This window comes from Trichomycterus rosablanca, chromosome 26 (genome assembly GCF_030014385.1).
Source record: "Trichomycterus rosablanca isolate fTriRos1 chromosome 26, fTriRos1.hap1, whole genome shotgun sequence".
NCBI classification, from domain to species: Eukaryota; Metazoa; Chordata; class Actinopteri; order Siluriformes; family Trichomycteridae; genus Trichomycterus; species Trichomycterus rosablanca.
The window spans coordinates 10,335,681-10,355,406 of record NC_086013.1 but is presented as its reverse complement, the minus strand read 5'-3'; the positions used below and the strand labels follow the sequence as shown (position 1 = coordinate 10,355,406).

The window sequence follows — 19,726 nt, the reverse complement described above, 5'->3', positions numbered from 1 at the left end:
GAGTCGAATGTGACGCGTAAGTTTCTCTCCGTTTTTACTGTTATTAATAAATGCTGTGGTTTTAAATAAACACCAGCTACTACAGAACATTTTGTGTGATTTTCTTACATTAAAAAGCTTAATTAAACCGCTGTTACCACAGAGCGGTCACCGAGTCAGACTCGTTCCGTCTGTGGAGCTAAAAGTTCTGATTACCCTAAAAGTTTAGCAGATGATCCTGAACTAACGAATTTGGTAATGAATAAACTTTTTGCCTCTGATTGGCTCTGTAACGTTTCTGTTCTCATTTACATCAAAAGCAAGAACCACTTACGAGTTACCAAACTGAACACGAGTTTGAATAATGTGCTGATAGAATCGACTCAGATGTGACCGGGTTGAATTATCTTTTTAAAGTAAATATTTCAGTCAGCAAAATTGCATCGTATGTATGATGCACAACGTTAATGATGTTATTTTAGGTCGTGAAGAGCTTTCATGATGGTTTCTGTATGATGGTTGATGAATGGTGATGTGATGGTTCGTGTTTTGTAGCGCAAAGTCTGGATCAATTCACTGAGCTGTTAACTTAACGTGATCTTTATATATCAAGTGATCGGATCGGCTACATTTGGGAAATATCGTCCGATCGTCGATAGCATATTTTGATTGAAAATCGGCCGATATCGATTTAAAGTCGATCGATCGCCCCATCTCTAATATATATATATATATATATGTGTGTGTGTGTGTATATATATTATACACACACCTTATTAGAGGCTGTATTCAAAATAACTTTGTTTAACCAGTTATTCATGAACATCCCTTATAACAAGGTTGGTCAGGGTTAGTTACAGCAATATTACCCTCCTTTCTTGGCATGCACGTAGTTTTTTAGTACTCGTGTGTGTATGTACGGAGGAAAAGGAAAGCCAGTGCTATGTCTTCGGTACCAGCATGTTCCCATCAGCTGGTTCTATCCTCAATCACTGGTACATTTGTTCTAATGTGACTAAGTTCACAATGGATCTGTTGTGTTCATGGTACACATTTCATTAATGATTCCACTTTGTGTTTGTTGTAGATGATTCGTGACCTCATGGATGACTTAATCTGCCAGCACTGTAAGTATTATGTGCTCGTCATTATGCACCATTTAAGTCCACCCTCCTCATATTGGCACACAGAGTTTTCTGTGCTTATGTGTGTAATCTTAGGAGGAACAGTATTGTCATAACGTAGCTGGCACCAGGACCTTAGTTTCTTGTGTCCGCTCCATGTTGAGACAATTACGTTTGTAAAATCTTGTCAAAATTCAGTGCACATGGGTCATTACTAATGTTGGCTCTTTTTATGTTTGCTTGCAGGGTTATACACTATGGACAAAAGTATTGAGACCTTTTAATGCAGAATGTACAGGGTTGGACAATGAAACTGAAACACCTGTCATTTTAGTGTGGGAGGTTTTTATGGCTAAATTGGACCAGTCTGGTGGCCAATCTTCATTAATTGCACATTGCACCAGTAAGAGCAGAGTGTGAAGGTTCAATTAGCAGGGTAAGAGCACAGTTTTGCAGTCAAAATATTGCAATGCACTCAACATTATGGGTGACATACCAGAGTTCAAAAGAGGACAAATTGTTGGTGCACGTCTTGCTGGCGCATCTGTGACCAAGACAGCAAGTCTTTGTGATGCATCAAGAGCCACGGTATCCAGGGTAATGTCAGCATACCACCAAGGACAAACCACATCCAACAGGATTAACTGTGGACGCAAGAGGAAGCTGTCTGAAAGGGATGTTCGGGTGCTAACCCGGATTGTATCTAAAAAACATAAAACCACGGCTGCCCAAATCACGGCAGAATTAAATGTGCACCTCGACTCTCCTGTTTCCACCAGAACTGTCCGTCGGGAGCTCCACAGGGTCAATATACACGACCGGGCTGCTATAGCCAAACCTTTGGTCACTCGTGCCAATGCCAAACGTCGGTTTCAATGGTGCAAGGAGCGCAAATCTTGGGCTGTGGACAATGCGAAACATGTATTGTTCTCTGATGAGTCCACCTTTACTGTTTTCCCCACATCCGGGAGCGTTACGGTGTGGAGAATCCCCAAAGAAGCGTACCACCCAGACTGTTGCATGCCCAGAGTGAAGCATGGGGGTGGATCAGTGATGGTTTGGGCTGCCATATCATGGCATTCCCTTGGCCCAATACTTGTGCTAGATGAGCGCGTCACTGCCAAGGACTACCGAACCATTCTGGAGGACCATGTGCATCCAATGGTTCAAACATTGTATCCTGAAGGCGGTGCCGTGTATCAGGATGACAATGCACCAATACACACAGCAAGACTGGTGAAAGATTGGTTTGATGAACATGAAAGTGAAGTTGAACATCTCCCATGGCCTGCACAGTCACCAGATCTAAATATTATTGAGCCACTTTGGGGTGTTTTGGAGAAGCGAGTCAGGAAACGTTTTCCTCCACCAGCATCACGTAGTGACCTGGCCACTATCCTGCAAGAAGAATGGCTTAAAATCCCTCTGACCACTGTGCAGGACTTGTATATGTCATTTCCAAGACGAATTGACGCTGTATTGGCCGCAAAAGGAGGCCCTACACCATACTAATAAATTATTGTGGTCTAAAACCAGGTGTTTCAGTTTCATTGTCCAACCCCTGTTGGTACAGGTGTATAGAATGAAGCACCCAGTTAGACAGTCTGCTTTTACCAAGGTTTGTGACAGAATGGGTCGTTCTAAAGACCTCACTGAATTCGAGCGTGGTTCTGTAATATTTGCCACAAGTCAGTTTGTGAAATTTCTTCCCTCCTAGATATTCCACGATCAACCGTGGGCGCTATTATTGACAAGCGGAAGCGTTTAGGAACCACAGCGACTCGACCACGGAGTGGCAGACCACGTAAAGTTACAGAGCAGGGTCGCATAGTGCATAAAAGTAACCAACTCACTGCTGACTCGATAACTGAAGAGTTCCAAACCGCCTCTGGCATTAACATCAGTGCAAAAACTGTGAGCTTCATGATATGGGTTTTCATGACCAAGCGGCTACGAGCAAGGCTTGCATCACAAAGCGTCAGAAGAAGTAGTGTAAAGCACACTGCCGCTGGACTCTGCAGCAGTAGAAGTGTTCTGTGGAGTGACTTTGTTACACTTTCTCTGCCAGTCTGATACAGGTCTGGGTTTTGCAATCGCCAGGAGACTTACCTGCCTGAATGCATTGTACCAACTGTAAAGCTTGGTGAAGGAGGGATGATGCTGTGGGGTTTTTGGGGAGTTGGCCTATGCCCCTTAGTGAAGGGAAATCTTAATGCCTCAGCATACCAAGACATTTTGGATAATTGCATGCTTCCAACTTTTGAAGGACCTCCTTGTTCAAGCATTACTGTGCCCCATGTACAAAGTGAGGTCCATAAAGCCATAGCCTGAACAGTCCTGACTTCAAACCTGTCAAACATGTACTAGAATGGAGATTGCAAGCCAGGCCCTCTCCTCCAACAAGTGTCCGATCTCTCAAATGCTTTTCTGTATAGATTGGCATAAATTCCAACAGAATAAATACCTCAAACTTAAAGAAAGCCTTCCCAGAATATTGAAAGCTGTTAGTGCCAAAGGGGGACCAACTCCATATCAATGGCCATAGATTTAGAATGCGATGTCATAAAAGCTCCCGTAGGTGTTCCAATACTTCTGTCCATATAGTTGTAGGAAGAGCTTCGACTGGTGAGTGCATAGACCAACAAACTGCTTTTTTTTAAGCCCCCATTGTTTGATGTTGTGCAATACTGACTTGTAAATATTTAAATGTGTAAATATTGGAAATAAAATGTATTGTGTCGTAAATGTGGTCATGTGGTTATTTCAGAATGTTACATGAATATTAGCCAGCTATTGTGGTTGTACCTTAAATGTAGAACTGCATTTTTATTAAACGGGTTAATACATTTTGTAAATGTATCTTGGAGAAATGAACCTTGCAGCATAAATGAATCTACATTATTAATTATAAAAAAAAATCTAGGGTGGGTTGAAAGCCTTTGTCTTACATGTATGTATTGTACAAGCAAATTCTTCACTTACATATTCCAAACCTGAGAGGGATAAGGGTCTTGCTGAAGCGCCCAACAGGTACTGCATGGCAGAGCTGAGATTCAAACTCACAACCTGCTAGCTAGTTATATACAGCTCCACCCACCAGGCTACCACTGCCCAAGTTTAGAATCAAGACAAGGTTTGTATCTGCGTTTCAGTAAACCTGTATCCTTTGGTCAAGGATTGGAATGGACCACTGAAGTCGTGCGTCATTCTGTAGTCCTCGTTATGCCCATATTTGGAGACCCGGGTCTAACTCAGATTTCCTATAGGAAAAATGAACGGGGTTTTTAAAAAAATCGACTAACGCATCCTGTGCTAAATAAACATGTTCAGAACCCTGTACGTTTTGTCCTGTGTAAATTTTTCTCCTGAACATCACTGGATCCTCTGAATTACGAGGTCGTTAAAGGGTCGTAATACTAATAATGCTACACGAAAGCTAACGCTACTGCGCATTAATTAGACGTCACTGAACTACACCAATCGAATCAAAGGAACGAGCGGCCCGCTTTTGTTGAGTACAACCAAAGGCGTAACACCTGACCATCCTTGGTTTCTACTTTAATGTAGCTAGCTACTAAAAATATCAACCAAAACTTGTGAATATCACTCCTGTTACACTGGTGAATCGTGCTGCTTCGTGCAGTTATTTAAGATGCTTCCAGTGTAGTGATGTCAATTCAGTGCGCAGTAGCATTAGCTTACATGGAGCAATATTCATATTTTGACTCTTTAACGAATTCATAATTCAGAGGATCCAGTGATAATAGACAAGAATCTTCATAAAACAAAACGTAACAGCTTTGGAACATTTTTTATGACTACAGGATGCGAGAGAGGCAATTTGCGAAATCTCCATTCATATTTCCCATTCAAAATTTCTCTTAGACCCGGGTTACCAAATATGGGCACAACATGGCGTGGCCTACAAAATGACGACACGACTTCAGTGGTCTATAGAACCCCGTTCATTTTTCCTATAGGAAATCTGACTTCGACCTCCAAACATGGGCATAACGAGGACTACAGAATGACGCAGAATGATATTGATCAGGTTTCATTATACACGAACATATAACATTCACCTGAATTACACATTAGTCCACACTTAAAAAAAGTTTTGGGCTGTTTTGTGTACTGCCATAAAAACCTAAATTGGTCATTGATCAGATTTAAGCTCTGGATTGCATGGTTGAGAACAGAGTCAAGTTTTTGGTGCCACCAGACTGCTCTGCAGTTTAGCCATCATGTTCTGTTGGGGGTCCCTGGAAACCCAGAGCCTTTAATGGCTTATTAACTAGCTTTATATTAACATTGTTCCAAGCAACCCTGTTTGGGATCTGAGACCTCAGCTTACAATACATAATTAATACAATACAACATTTCTTACTGCTCTATGATTAATTTTGTTCATTTTGAACTTGTGTAATTTTATTTTAGCACACAAAACTCTGGGGTTTCTAGGACCCCAAAGAACAGCAGTTAAGTCATTATTAATAGAACATGAGGGTTATTGGATGCAATTCTTTGTACCACAGGATGAAAAGACCAATCAGGGCCCAAGCTCTTACTATTTAATCAATGTAGTGTAATAATCTGGGATTTATATGTATAGCAGTATAAGAAGTTGAGTTATCTGCAATATAATTAGTGCAGTCAAACTAGATTGCCGAATCATGAAATGCCCTTCAAACTGCTCAGTTATCAACACCTGTTACCAATAACTGGCTACAACACACTCGGAAGGGTGCCTGCATACATCTGGCCCTTAGGTACAATCACTGTATAAGGTACAGTACTTAATATGACCTTGATGAGTAAGAACCTTCACAGACCATTGAGGTTTCATCTATATCGATTAATATGCCATGCATCCAGTTCTCAAAAAAAAAGTCTATAAATAACCATTCATTTGTTCTGCCTAGCAGAGTATGAGTCCAGTGTTCAGTCTCTATAGGAATGGTTTAAGGGTGCAGCTTTTCAAAAAATGTCTTATTTACTGTGCTGAATATAAGCATTTCCATTGAGATGTCCATTGAAAGAAGAGAAATAAAGCTCATAACTTGATAAAGTTCATAATTTAATATCTGCAGACAAAACAAAATCCTGTTAGCTCACTCAAATACTGTACAAAAACATTTTCTCTCCCAAATGACTTCTAAAACGCATACAATATCTACAAGCTTACAGTTGTAAAGAAAAGTTTGGAAACCCATCAGGATTACCTGGATTTCTGCATGTATTACTGATAAACGGGTCTGGTCGTTGTCCAATCATATTAAACACAAACTACAAACACGGGGGAAAACAGTTGAACTATTGTACTCGTGTCTATTTATTTAAGACATTCCTAAAAGATCTAAAGTAACCTCTGGGGTAATGACCACTCCAAGAGTCTTGCATTCCAATCAGTGAGACAAGATTAAAGGTGTGGGTTGCGAAGAAATGTTGGCATAAATCATGCCTGAAGCTGGAAATGGTTTTCTCCGTCCACAATGAAGACAAATTTGTGTTCTAAAGGGTGTTATTTAAACTGTGAAGCATGGTGGAGGGAGCATCACAATTTGTATACTTAGTTCCTTTAGGAGCTGGACAGACTTAGCATTCTGACAGAGCTCTGTGTTTGAACTATTAAGAAATGTCACAGGTGAATTCCAGGGTTGAGGTTCATAACCTTGTCCAACACTGGCTGAGTCGGGGCGCTCAGGTGGCGCTGCAGTAAAACATGCTAGCACACCGGAGCAGGGATTCCAAATACATCGTATCGAATCTCAGCTCTGGGCGGCCACATTTGTTCAGGGTGCAGTTGTTCAGGGTGGGATGAGCCGGACCAGGGTTCCTCATAACTGATGCTGACTGATGCCGCCTGTGCAGGGTCGAGGGATAATGCTGATCCGTGCACGAGGCTGATCCGCATATGAACTCGCCTCGTGCAGGTGAAAAGATGCAGTCGGTACTGCGCACGTGTCGGAGGGGGCGTGTCAGTTGCAAAGCTTCTCGGTCAGCAGTGGAGAGGTGAAGCGTAACGCAATCAGGGTAATTGAATGCGACTAGATTTTTTTTTTTCCTTCTTCTCCCCTTTTAGCGCATCCAATTGTTCAATTTGCATCGTGCTTCCTCTCTGTCTATGCCAAACCCTGCCCTGACCGAGGAGATCGAAGCTAACCTAACCTACATCCCCTCCGAAACATGGGCAGCAGCCGGATGCATTTTTGCCACCCACACATTGATGAGTTTGGCGCCACCTAGCGTTGCATGCGGAGAGACACACCCTAAGGGCACTCTTCCTCATCTTTTGTGCAGGCGCCTCTAATCAGCCGGCATCTCATTCTGACAGAGAGAGACCCACATCCGGTTCTTTGTCCCACCCCCCAACTGAGCAACCGGCCAATCGTTGCCCATACGGCCAATCGTTGCCCATACGGCCAATCGTTGCCCATACGGCCAATCGTTGCCCATACAGCCACTCAGCCTCGAACCGGTGAAGCGGAGCTGGATTCGATACTACGTACTCAGAATCCAGCCCTGGTTGCAGCGTGTCTTTTTACCGCTGCGCCACCTGAGCGGCTGAATACGACTAGATTAAGGGAAAAAAATAATGGAGTCTAGACCTCAACCCAAATTCTAAAATTCATCTTTATGGTTGTAGAAAAACCTTTGATGGACAGCATATATTTAGATAATTAAGATTGGGTTAATGAGGTTTAAGGACTTGGCTGTCTAGTATGGCTTGTATTAGAATAATACTACATGAGTAGTGAATGAGAAATGAATGCAGGAATCGAAGTTATCCAGGGTTCCTGGACTGTACAGCAGAAATGTAGTGTAATAAAACCAGAGATGAGTTCAATATATTGGAATTCAATCAAATCTTCAAAATGTAAAGATCATGGTTTGGGAACCTGGGAACCGTCAGTCAAAGAAGAGGTTTGTGGACGAGCTTTGTTGCTCTTTAAAAGGTGCTGATTTATGGAGGACAGTGTTTGATAAATATCTAAATATTTAGCAGAAATTACGATGTGGTTCAGTGTCTGTTCTACACCTCCGATTTAAGAAAATTGTCATGAACTTCACATCTATATGCACACGTCTGGCCAAAAGTATGTGGGCAACTTAATAATTCATAAGCTTGTTGCGACTTACAGCCTTTTGGATTGTGGTTATGGGAATTTGTGCCCTTTCAGTCACACAAGCATCTGTGAGTTTACGTATTTAGGTTGGACAAGCCAGCCTGGTTCCACATTCCAAAGGTGTTCTGTTGGGTAATGATCAGGACCACTATATATATATTTATATATATACAGGTGTACAGTTCTTTGCATATCCCAGCTTGTGTTTGGAAGCTGGGGTCAGAGCGTAGGGCAGCTCCCCTGGAGCAAACAGGGTTAAGGGCCTTGCTCAAGGGCCCAACAGTGATTGCATGGCATAGCTGAGATTTACATTTTCAGTAAATCCAAAGTGACTTACAGAACTTAGACAGTATATAACTCAGTGGGCCAGTGATAGCTCAGTGGTTAAGGTACTGGATTAGTAAACAGAAGGTTGCCGGTTCAAGCCCCACCACCACCAAGTTGCCACTGTTGGGTCCCTGAGCAAGGCCCTTAACCCTCAATTGCTCATTGTGTAAGTCGCTTTGGATAAAAGCGTCTGCTAAATGCTGAAAATGTAAATATATATTGTTTAAGCAACTGAGGATTAAGGGCCTTGCTCAAGGGTCCAACAGTGGCAACCTGGCAGTGGTGGGGCTTGAACCAGCGACCTTTTAATTACTAGTCCAGTACCTTAACCACTAGGCTACAACTGCACTAGAGATTTGAACTCTCAACCTTTCAATTGATAGCCCAAAGCTCAACCCACTAGGCAACCACTGTCCCCTTGGTCACAAATGATCACAAATGTCTAAGCATACTATCTCTTAAGGCGCTCAGGTGGCGCAGTGGCAAGATTCAAGTCTGGGTGTCTACACAGACACGTTTGGCTATGTGAGGGGTTGGCTGGAGCCCTGTCCAGGGTGTGTTCATGCCCTGCGCCCATTGATTCCCAGGATAAAGTATTTTATACCTGTTGGCAATAGGTGTGGGTGAAATGTCTAAGCTCAATAATTAAGAGTGGTGTCCACATACTTTTGGCCATTAAGTCGTCTGGAGCTTTAGTATTGTATTCAATGCAATTGCAAGTTTACTTTTACAGTATGGTGATGTATAAGCCATACTGCTGTGAAAACTTCACCTCCCTACCACCATAAATACTTGGACACCCACTTACTGCATTCAGCTATAGATGAATGCATTGTGAAGAATCAGAGTCTAGCATTGAGAACATTCTGGATGCCAATTCTAGACCAACTCAGGAGAATATTCTTTGCTGGGAGCGAAACCCACAGGGGGGACATTTCCTCCCCTCTCTTCACTTCACTCCATGCAGGAAAGCACTGGGTAATCAAAATGACCATTTTACCCCAGAGGAGGTGTGTTTGCAGGTCCCAACACTCAAACGTCACTCAGCGCTCAAACTGTATTTTGCTCACATGTGGCCCACCCTGATATTGGGGTTCAGCATGGGGTTCAGGTTGGGGTCTTCGTCGGCTGAAGCCCGGCCCAGTTTGGCCATGATGATGATGAGGGTGAAGAAGCCGATCATTCCGAGCACCAGGAGCATGAGGACCCTCTGCTTCAGTGTGAGAGACTTTCTCTTGGGTCCTAAACGGTTCCTGGCGGAAAGAGCAAGAACACTTAAAATCTGAGATTCAAAAAGTTCCCACAACCCTTGGTCGACACCCCACTCCAGTCAAAAAATTTTAATTAGCTGTGTTTTACCAACAAGTGGCTACAGCACTGTAGTATTTGCCCTCTTCCCAAGTATTTTTTGCTAATAATCCTCCAACTAACCGCCTAAGAAAACCTTAACACACAACGAGTACACCTTGCCAACCACCTAGCAACCATTACCGTCTGCCGAGCGTCTTCCAAGCTGCAATCACACTTGCTTTTCTTCAGGAAATGCACCACTATACTTAAACATAACCGGTTCTTCACAACCTGTATCACCTATGTGGAAAAGTTATTGCCCCCTTAGCTACTCAATCCACCGAAGTACCAAATTCAATAGTCAATGGGATCATTTTACTAGCAACACCCAGGCTAAGGCGGATGGGGTTGGGTTCTGGAGCCTATCCCAGCTTTTCAATGGGCGCAAGGCACACAGTAACACCCTGGACGGGGCGCCAGTCCATCGCAGGGCAGACACGCACACACACATACACACACCCATTCACCTATAGGGCAATTCAGTGTCTCCAATTAATCTGACTGCAAGGTTTCGGACTGTGGGAGGAAACTGGAGCTCCCAGAGGCAACCCACGCAGACACGGGGAGAACATGCAAACTCCATACAGATAGGACCCAGGACCTTCTTGCTGTGAGGTGACAGTGCTACCCACTTAGCCACCAAGCTAGAAGGTTTCAGACAGCAGAACATAACACCATCTAAACTGTTTCTTCACAACCTGTATCACCCATGTGGAAAAGTAATCGCCCCCTTAGCTACTCAATCCACCAATGTACCAAATTTAATTGTCAAATGGGTTTTAGTAGTTTAGTAGCCTCATTCAGGCTAATCACTGCCAGACCAGTCGCCCTCGGCTTGCTCAACAGGGGTTTTTGTATCTGTTGGTCCTGGATTTTGTAAAGTTGCTTTGAGACAATGTATATTGTAAAAAGCGCTATATAAATAAAGTTGACTTGACTTGACTTGACCTGTCAAATCTAAACAGGTGAAGCAAGCTAGAAGGTGTCAAAAAGCAGAACATGATACCACGCACAACAGTTCTTTTAAGCCACCCAAATTTTGTCCATGATTTTCACTGCAACCCAGGCAACACAAACAATGCATCAAAGTGAAACACAAAACAAAATATACTTAATGGTCGCAATCTGGTCCCACTGTGGTCTACAAAATGTAACATAAAGCCTCCACAAGGGGGCGTTGGTGTACAAGTTCATTTAGTGTTTATGTGCCTGTTAAAATTCATTGATTTATTCATTATTATTTTTCCATGTGACCCATTTTTTTGGCTTGCGACCCACCCAAGGGTCACAACCCAGAGTTTAAAAAACCCTATTCTAAAGAAGCAAAGACTGTCGGCTTTGCCACCGGTCGGCTGGGCGCCATCTAGCGGGCATAGCTGGCAGTGCCTGCAGAAGACACGTTTCTGCTAGGGCGGGATGACCGGGCTATGTAGGTCTTCAAACGCTGTGTACGGACCCTGATTAGCAGATAGAGAGGCGCCTGTGTAGAATGCATGGGTGAAAAAGGGTTCCGCTAAGGGTTCCAATATACCCACATCGACTGCAATGAGGGATTCCTAAGCAGCGGGAGACAAATAAATAAAATCGCCTAGCGGGTGGTGATCCGGCTCTCCTTGATCAGATCAGGAATTGTGCAAGCGGCAGTGGATTCACAATCGGGAATTGGAAATGACTAGACTGGGAGATAAAGGGGGAAACATCGAGACAAGAAAGAAATGGAAGGGAAATAAACTTACTTTAAGATCTGTGCGAACCAGCTGAGAGCTGGCCGTCGTCTGTACTTATCATCATCGAAGTCGATTTGGGTCACTGATTCGTGGCCGGATTCTCTCGTGTCGTACACCTTCCTCGGCGAAGAGGCTGGAAAAAAAACATTACATTACTGATGGGTCATTTTAAGACACAACAGGACCACCACTTTATCCTGATCTAGGTTGCGGTGGGTCTGACTTCCCTGGAATCACTGGACACAACACTGCATCAACACCTGACAGGATGCCAATCTATGTATTGTGGACCCCCATTCCTTTTCCAGACATAGCCAATCATGTCTGTATGTGGACGCACCACTGGGGATTTGAACCCTGGATCTCAAGAGTAGCGGGTTGGCATAATTTACTGGCGTGCCACCCAAACACGTTTGATGTAGTGTAAAGAGAAATTAGATTTTCAGATGTCTGTGTTGGCAACCGAATGACCAATAGCAGAGCAAAGATTCGAATTTAAGAGCTTAAGATCTTAGTGGTGTTGGGCTAAGATCTCCTCACCCAATGTGCCACCCAAGTTCCCATGGTTTGACAGGTTTAATGTTTAAGATGCCCTGCCTTGACCCCCATCAAACCCCTTCAAGATGAATTAACTACATGCCAACATTAACTACATGCCAACATTAGTGCCTGACCTTTTTCGTCCAGCTTAGTCATGTCCGGTTCCTATCCGAAACCCCATCCAATCATCCCTCCAATCCAACCAGACACCACCAATTGTGTCCGATGACTGCCCTGCCAAGCTAGTAGCACTGTTGACGTTCGAACCAGAAAGCTTGAACTTTTTGCGTATTAATGCCCATGGTTAAAATAGGATATCCAACAAGGTCAGGTGTCCACATACTTTTGGTCATATAATGCACAGTAAAGGTAACTCAGGTGGCGCAGCAGACAGCGGGCCAGACATGTCTGGGTTTGTAGGGGAAGCCCTGCAAAAGACTGGCACCCTGTCCAGGGTACTCCTACCTTACGCCCAGTGTTTCCCAGAGTAACAGGGCCTGCTGAGACCCTGACCAGGATAAAGCTGTATAACATTCACATACAAATACAAGATCATCTCATACCTTTACTGATTGTGATGGTATCAGGTGCAGTGATCATGTTGATGACAGAATGCTCCTGAACGCCCAGTCTGCCATTATTGTGCGCGGCGTGCCCGTGCCCGTGCCCAGGGTCCTGATGGCAGGGGGCTGGAGTGACCGCTGGCTCAGGTGCATACGAGAGTGACGAGGCAGAAACTGACTCCACAGAAGGGTCTTAAATCACAGAAATCACAGTTTTATTAATGTTACCATTTAACCAAAAATCACCTTAAAATTATGCATCTGGGGCACCTGGGTGGCACAGCTGTAAATTACACTAGGATCCAGGGTTCGAATCCCCAACCCTGCTATAAGCCGGTCGGGTGTATACATAGGAATGGCCCAGGCCCTGTCATCGATTAGCTTAATGTCCAGTGATTCTGGGGAAACCGGACCCACAGTGACCGTGACCAGGATAAAGTGGTGGTAAAACATGAAAATGAAATTGCTGTTCATGTTTGGATCAATATAAATGTCTGGTTACGTAATAAGCTGTTGTCAATTTGCATGGCATTTTTCCTGTGCACTTTGGTGACCTCTGCCGTATGCCACCCTCACTGGCCGAGGAGGCTGGCACACCCCTCTTTCGACGCAGAGCTCTAGTCTTGTCGTTTGTCTACCTCCACTGCTCATATAGTCACCTTGAGCAGACAGTAGGAGATGCTATCTGGCTGTTCCTGCATCAGACATGGACTATTGTGTCTGTTGAGCACCCGACCAGACCGGCGGCACTGCCGATGTCTCTTTAAAATTGGCTAGAACATTAAACTGCTTCATCTCCTGAGTATCATTATTTTCTATTTACTTTTGTTCTACCAATTTAGCATAGCAAATTAGTCTTCCGCTGCTGGGGATCCTGACTGCATCCCCCTCCGATGCTTGCCCAGTCCCCTCCTCCCCTAGATTCGCCCATGAGGCCGGATGTCATGCTCCTCCACTTCTACACATTTGCCTCGGGCTGCTAATCAGGGTCCTTGCACAGCGTTTGAAGACCCCGCCCACTTATTGGTCCGACCTTTTCCCACCCAGCAGACTTGATGGCCAATTTCTGTCTGTCAATTGTGCCTGACCAGTAGCAGAGCTGAGATTCGAACCGGGGAGTGCAGAATCTCAGTGCTGGTGTGCTAGGGCACCACCTGGGCGCCCGAGTACCGATTTTTATAACATTTTATAAATAAGTGCAGATCAAACTTACTGTCAAAGGTCCAGTCTGTATAATCAGTGACGTCATGTGACGAGCTCTCCTCGACCTCATGATGGTCTTCAACCTGAAAAGAACATATTCAATTAGCGACAGTAGTGTGACAGGTGCTGTTGTGCTGAGATTGTGCTATTGTTCTTCAGTTCAACTACACTAGATGGCCAAAAGTATTTGGACACCTGACCATGAGCTTAAAATGACCTGTATGAGTGACCTGTATGTGATCTTTCCAGCTAGAACTACAGCCTCTCTTCTGAGAAGGCTTCTCACAAGACTTTGATGTATGTCTATGGGAATTTGTGCCCATTCAGTCAAAAGTTGGTTGCTCATGAAAGCCTCAATTGATGTTCCAGTTCATTCTGGTCTCTGTACAGGCCACTGACGTTTATTTAAATTAAGGTTTTCTTCGTGTCTTTATAGAGGTTGCTTTGTGCACAGGAGTAAAGTCATACTGGAACAAGATAGGGCCTTCCCTAAAGTGTTGCTGCAAAGTTGGAATCATATAATTTCATTTATATAGATGATTTAGTACACCTGTTAGCAATTGTTGCCATTAAAACACACAAATTCAAAAAGTAGAGGGGGTGTCCCAATACTTTTGTCCATATAGTGGATGTTCCTGTTACTGTACTGTTTCACCACTGCTTTATCCTGGTCAGGGTTGCAGTGGGGCCGGCTTTCTAGGAATCGCTGGGTGCAATGGAGTATCACACCCCAGATTGGGTACCCATCTACTGTGGGGCCTTGGCCAATGCCCAAGACATACTCAATCATGTCAGTATGTAGATACCCGACCGGCTGATAGCACTGCTGGGGATTCGAACCCTCAATCCCAGCAGTAGTTGGCAAGTCTAATTTACCGCTGCACCACCCGACCACCTGATGGTAGCATCTATGGCTATTAACATGACATACACCTGATTCTTTAAAACAGTCTATTTACAGTTCATAGTACATCTAGAGTGATCCAGTCCACTGATCAATATCTACATGAGTGGTCTCCTTGATGACATCAAGCACACATTGTGTTTACTACTTTACATCGGTCAGATAATGAATGGTCAGATTTGCATCCCATTTCAATCCTTAAACTACATGATCACGGTTATCATTACCAGTGGAAGACCCAGTCCTGCTCGTGCCCAGTTCACTGCGGAGAGTTGAGTTTTCAGCACGTCGGCCACGGGACTGGCGAGGTTGGCGGGGGGGAAAACAGGCCCCTGGCAGGTCGGACACTGGTAACCGGCTGGTGCCGTGTACAGGGGCAGGCGTGAAGCCAGCTCATTCAGACAGGACCAGTGAAACACGTCTGAAATCAAGGAGACAAACAAAAGGCTTTTTAGCAGTGAGCATAAATGTCTCTTGTTATATACTCTATTATATATTATATTATATACATTCTATACTTGTATTCTGTTCTTTTTTATTAGGATTTTAACATCATGTTTTACACACTTTGGTTACATTCATGACAGAAACAATACTTACTGGTTACACAAGATTCATCAGTTCAAGTTTTTAATGTCAAACACAGTCACGGACAATTTTGTATCCCCAATTCACCTCACTTGCATGTCTTTGGACTGTGGGAGGAAACCAGTGCTCCCAGAGGAAACCCACGCAGACACGGGGAGAACATACAGACACCTGGGAATCAAACCCAGGACCGTCTTGCTGTGACGTGACAGTGCCAATTGCTCTACGATGGCACTACACATGTGAGAGGTGGCACATGCTAGCCTTGGCTAGCATACACACTGATCAGCCATAACATTAAAACCACCTCCTTGTTTCTACACTCTCTGTCCATTTTATCAGCTCCACTTACCATATAGAAGCACTTTGTAGTTCTACAATTACTGACTGTAGTCCATCTGTTTCTCTGCATTTGTTACCCCCTTTCATGCTGTCCATTCTTCAATGGTCAGGACCCCCACAGGACCACCACAGAGCAGGTATTATTTAGGTGGTGGATCATTCTCAGCACTGCAGTGACACTGACATGGTGGTGGTGTGTTAGTGTGTGTTGTGCTGGTATCAGTGGATAAGACACAGCAATGCTGCTGGAGTTTGTAACACCTCACTGTCACTGCTGGACTGAGAATAGTCCAAAACCAAAAATATCCAGCCAACAGCGCCCCGTGGGCAGCGTCCTGTGACCACTGATGAAGGTCTAGAAGATGATCAACTCAAACAGCAGCAATAGATGAGCGATCGTCTCTGACTTTACATCTACAAGGTGGACCAACTAGGTAGGAGTGTCTAATAGAGTGGACACGGTATTTAAAATCTCCAGCAGCGCTGCTGTGTCTGATCCACTCATACCAGCACAACACACACTAACACACCACCACCATGTCAGTGTCACTGCAGTGCTGAAAATGATCCACCACCTAAATAATACCTACTCTGTGGTGGTCCTGACCATTAAAAAATAGGGTGAAAGCAGGGTAAAAGGGTATGCAGAGAAACAGATGTACTACAGTCAGTAATTGTAGAACTATGGTAAGTGTTGCTGATTAAATGAACAGTGAGTGTAAAAAAAACAAGGAGGTGGTTTTAGTGTTATAGCTGATCAGTCTATGTCTCGCATTAGGTTAACATTAACAATGCAGCGTCCCCAGCCAAGTGACCCATACCCTAACTTGAGTGACTCACCATAGCACACCAGTCTCACAGTCTCCTGGGATTCTAGTGGCTGACTACACAAGGTGCAGTTGGGGTTGTAATCGCTGTCCTGGAGCCACTGCAGGTAAGACTGCACGATACACTGTACAAAAGAGAAGCATAGAGCAGAATTCAGTGTCAAATGTTGTGGAGTTTTCTAAATGATCAATACTTTTACAACCCGCGCAAACTAGCAGACACCACATAATGAGCTTGCACATCCGCTTCCAAAATTATGGCCATAATTTTATATGAGGATTCTTCAAAAAGTGTCCACACTCCTTAAGAATTAGGATTAACTCTATTTATTAAGGATTTCAAAAACAAATGATATCACTTATCTACGTAGTCACCTTCCGATGCATTTTTCCCAGCGTTGTACCAACTTTTTAATGCCATCAGCAAAAAATGTCACTGAAGCACCTCTGCTTTCACATCATCATCACATTAACATCTTCCTCCCCTTAAAGCTTCTTTGTGCATCCAAAAAGGTGGAAATCAGATGGTGCTAAATCTGGACTATAAGCTCTATCTCAGCCTCTCAGACATGACCAGTTACTACTCCTCCCACCCTCACCGTTCCCAATGAAAATATAAAAGTGCGGAAACTTTTTGAAGATCACATTATCATTCACTGTTACATTTGAAACACATTAGAAGTTAAGTCACATTATCATTCATCCTATTCAGGATCACGGTCAAATTTACTGGGCAAAAGATATAAAACAGTGGACAGTCCATCACAGGACAAACACACTCACACACTTATACCTATGGGGACTTTATCTTCAATTAGACTGCATGTCTTTTTGGACTGTGGGAGGAAACCCACACACACAACCTGGGAATCTAACCCAGGACCTTCTTGCTGTAGGGTGACAACACTAACCAACGAGCCACTGTGAACCTGAACATGAACATATTTGGGTTTGTTTGTTTATTAGGATTTTAACGACATGTTTTACACTTTGGTTACATTCATGACAGGAACGGTAGTCACTCATTACACAAGATTCATCAGTTCACAAGGTTATATCGAAAACAGTCACGGACAATTTAGTGTCTCCAATTCACCTCACTTGCATGTCTTTGGACTGTAGGAGGAAACCGGAGCACCCGGAGAAAACCCACGCGGACACGGGGAGAACGGGCCGTTCAGGTGGCGCAGCGGTAAAAACACAAGCTGGAACCGGAGCTGGGATCTCGAATACATCGTATCGAATGTCAGCTCTGCCTGCCGACTGAGGCTGGGCGGCCACATGAACGACGATCGGCCTGTTGTTCAGATGGGCGGGACTAAGCCGGATGGGGTCTCTCTCCCATGACTGGTGCGATTACGACAATGCGCTCTGCTGGCTGATCGGTGGCGCCTGCACGGAGATGAGAAAAGAGTGCTCTTAGGGTGTGTCTCTCCGTACACAACGCTGAGCTGCACCGCACTCGTCAAAAGTGCAGGTGATGAGATGCATACGGCTGCTGCCTACGTGTCGGAGGGGGCGTGGGTTAGGTTCGTTCTCCTCAATCAGAGCAGGGATCGGCATTGGTGGAGAGGAAGCGTGACGCAATGGGGCAATTGGACGCGCTAAAAAGGGAGAAAATGCATTAAAAAAAAAAGACACGGGGAGAACATGCAAACTCCACACAGAAAGGACCCGGGCCGCCCCACCTAGGGATCGAAACCAGGACTTTCTTGCTGTGAGGCGACAGCGCTACCCATTAAGTCCGAACATAAACATATTTGGGAAAAATTCTACCTCAGGAATCAGATTACTGTCAACCCAGAGGTTTCCTCATCATCTGATTCCCAGCAGGTATCCAGTTATTCTGGGTGTACAGAAATGAACAAACCACTGTGACTTTTATATAATCAGAGCACAAACCTTGCTGTGGTTGGACACCAGACAGTGTTCACACACGTTGACTCGATGCTCAAAGCAGAACAGGTTTGTAACTTTTCTCTTCGGACATTTACACAGACCCATCCTGTACCTGTCAAAACAGTCCACATATACACATCACCACACCACCACACACATATATCATCAAAACACCACAACATTTCACAGTTTAAACATGGCAGTACGTTTAGGGCACCGTGTGATGAAGAATAATCATCTAAAAAGCTTCAGTTAATAATTATTAACACATTTTAGTACTGAAATTAGCACCAGTGCTAATCTAATAGTGACCTTATCGTCAGCTAGCAGCCTGCTAACCTGCTAAATTACCTAAACAAACCGTCATTGAAGCGGACTTCTTTTATTTATCAGTATAAGGATAAATTATACTTACCAGGAATGTAATTGCACTTCACAGCTCGAAAACTTTCAGTAATTGTAAAAATTAAAGCACTTATTTATTCAGGTTTGTATCTGAGGAGCATTTTTTCCGGGATGGGGTTTAATGCCACGTCCCTTCCGCTATGGTCGCATAGGACTGACGTCATGCATTGCTCACTAAACACCGTAGCATATTAGCATTAAAATGGTTTATTAGAAAAATTACCCTTTTAAATATCATTACATTTAAAATTAACTACATTTTCTTTAGGATATCTCATAAATACATCAATAAATCAAAATCCTTTTTAATTGTTTCAAAGTATTTCATTAATTCTTGTAAATTTACAAACTATTTACATTTTTTCTTTATAGTTTTTTTTCTTAACCTTTATTAAAACACTAAAACTTAAAATGACATGTATAAATATTATGAAAGGTTCTTTAAAAAGTTTCCGCACTTTTTAAAGCTATTTATTAAGAATTTTCACATCATCATCGCATGAAAATCTTCTTCCCCTTAAAGCTTCTTCGAGCGTCCAAAAAAGTAAAACCAATTACTCCTCCCACCCTCATCATTTCCAATCAAAATATAAAAGAGTGGAAACTTTTTGAAGATCCCTCGTATTTGGGTGCGTTTATCCGTCCCGCAATTCTTTCCAGTCTTTTTGTCCCCGGTGCTAAGAAGCACCTTCACAGTATGATGCTTCCACCACCATGTTTCACCTTGGGGAAGGTATTAGATGACATGCAGTGCATGTTTTCACCTTTTAAGTACTTGCTGCAAATAGTTCATTTTTTCTCTCATCTAGAGAAACACTAGA

General features: G+C 43.6%; 1 protein-coding gene and 1 non-coding gene across 2 annotated transcripts; one reads left to right on the top strand and one right to left on the bottom strand.

Annotated features, from left to right (window-relative positions):
• Nucleotides 1-848: 848 nt before the first annotated feature.
• On the top strand, nucleotides 849-982 carry LOC134303764 (small nucleolar RNA SNORA57). Its single transcript, XR_010007695.1, has one exon. It is a non-coding gene; the product is annotated as a small nucleolar RNA SNORA57 (small nucleolar RNA).
• A 7,924-nt stretch (nucleotides 983-8,906) lies between these two features.
• On the bottom strand, nucleotides 8,907-18,989 carry zfpl1 (zinc finger protein-like 1). The gene is made up of 8 exons (XM_062988892.1): nucleotides 18,916-18,989; nucleotides 18,504-18,612; nucleotides 16,615-16,726; nucleotides 15,072-15,265; nucleotides 13,951-14,023; nucleotides 12,738-12,929; nucleotides 11,644-11,767; nucleotides 8,907-9,810 (listed from the first exon to the last, which is right to left on the bottom strand). The coding sequence occupies exons 2-8, from the start codon at nucleotides 18,603-18,605 to the stop codon at nucleotides 9,624-9,626; spliced, it is 984 nt and encodes a 327-aa protein (XP_062844962.1). The 5' UTR covers nucleotides 18,606-18,612; nucleotides 18,916-18,989; the 3' UTR covers nucleotides 8,907-9,623.
• Between the last annotated feature and the right edge of the window lie 737 nt (nucleotides 18,990-19,726).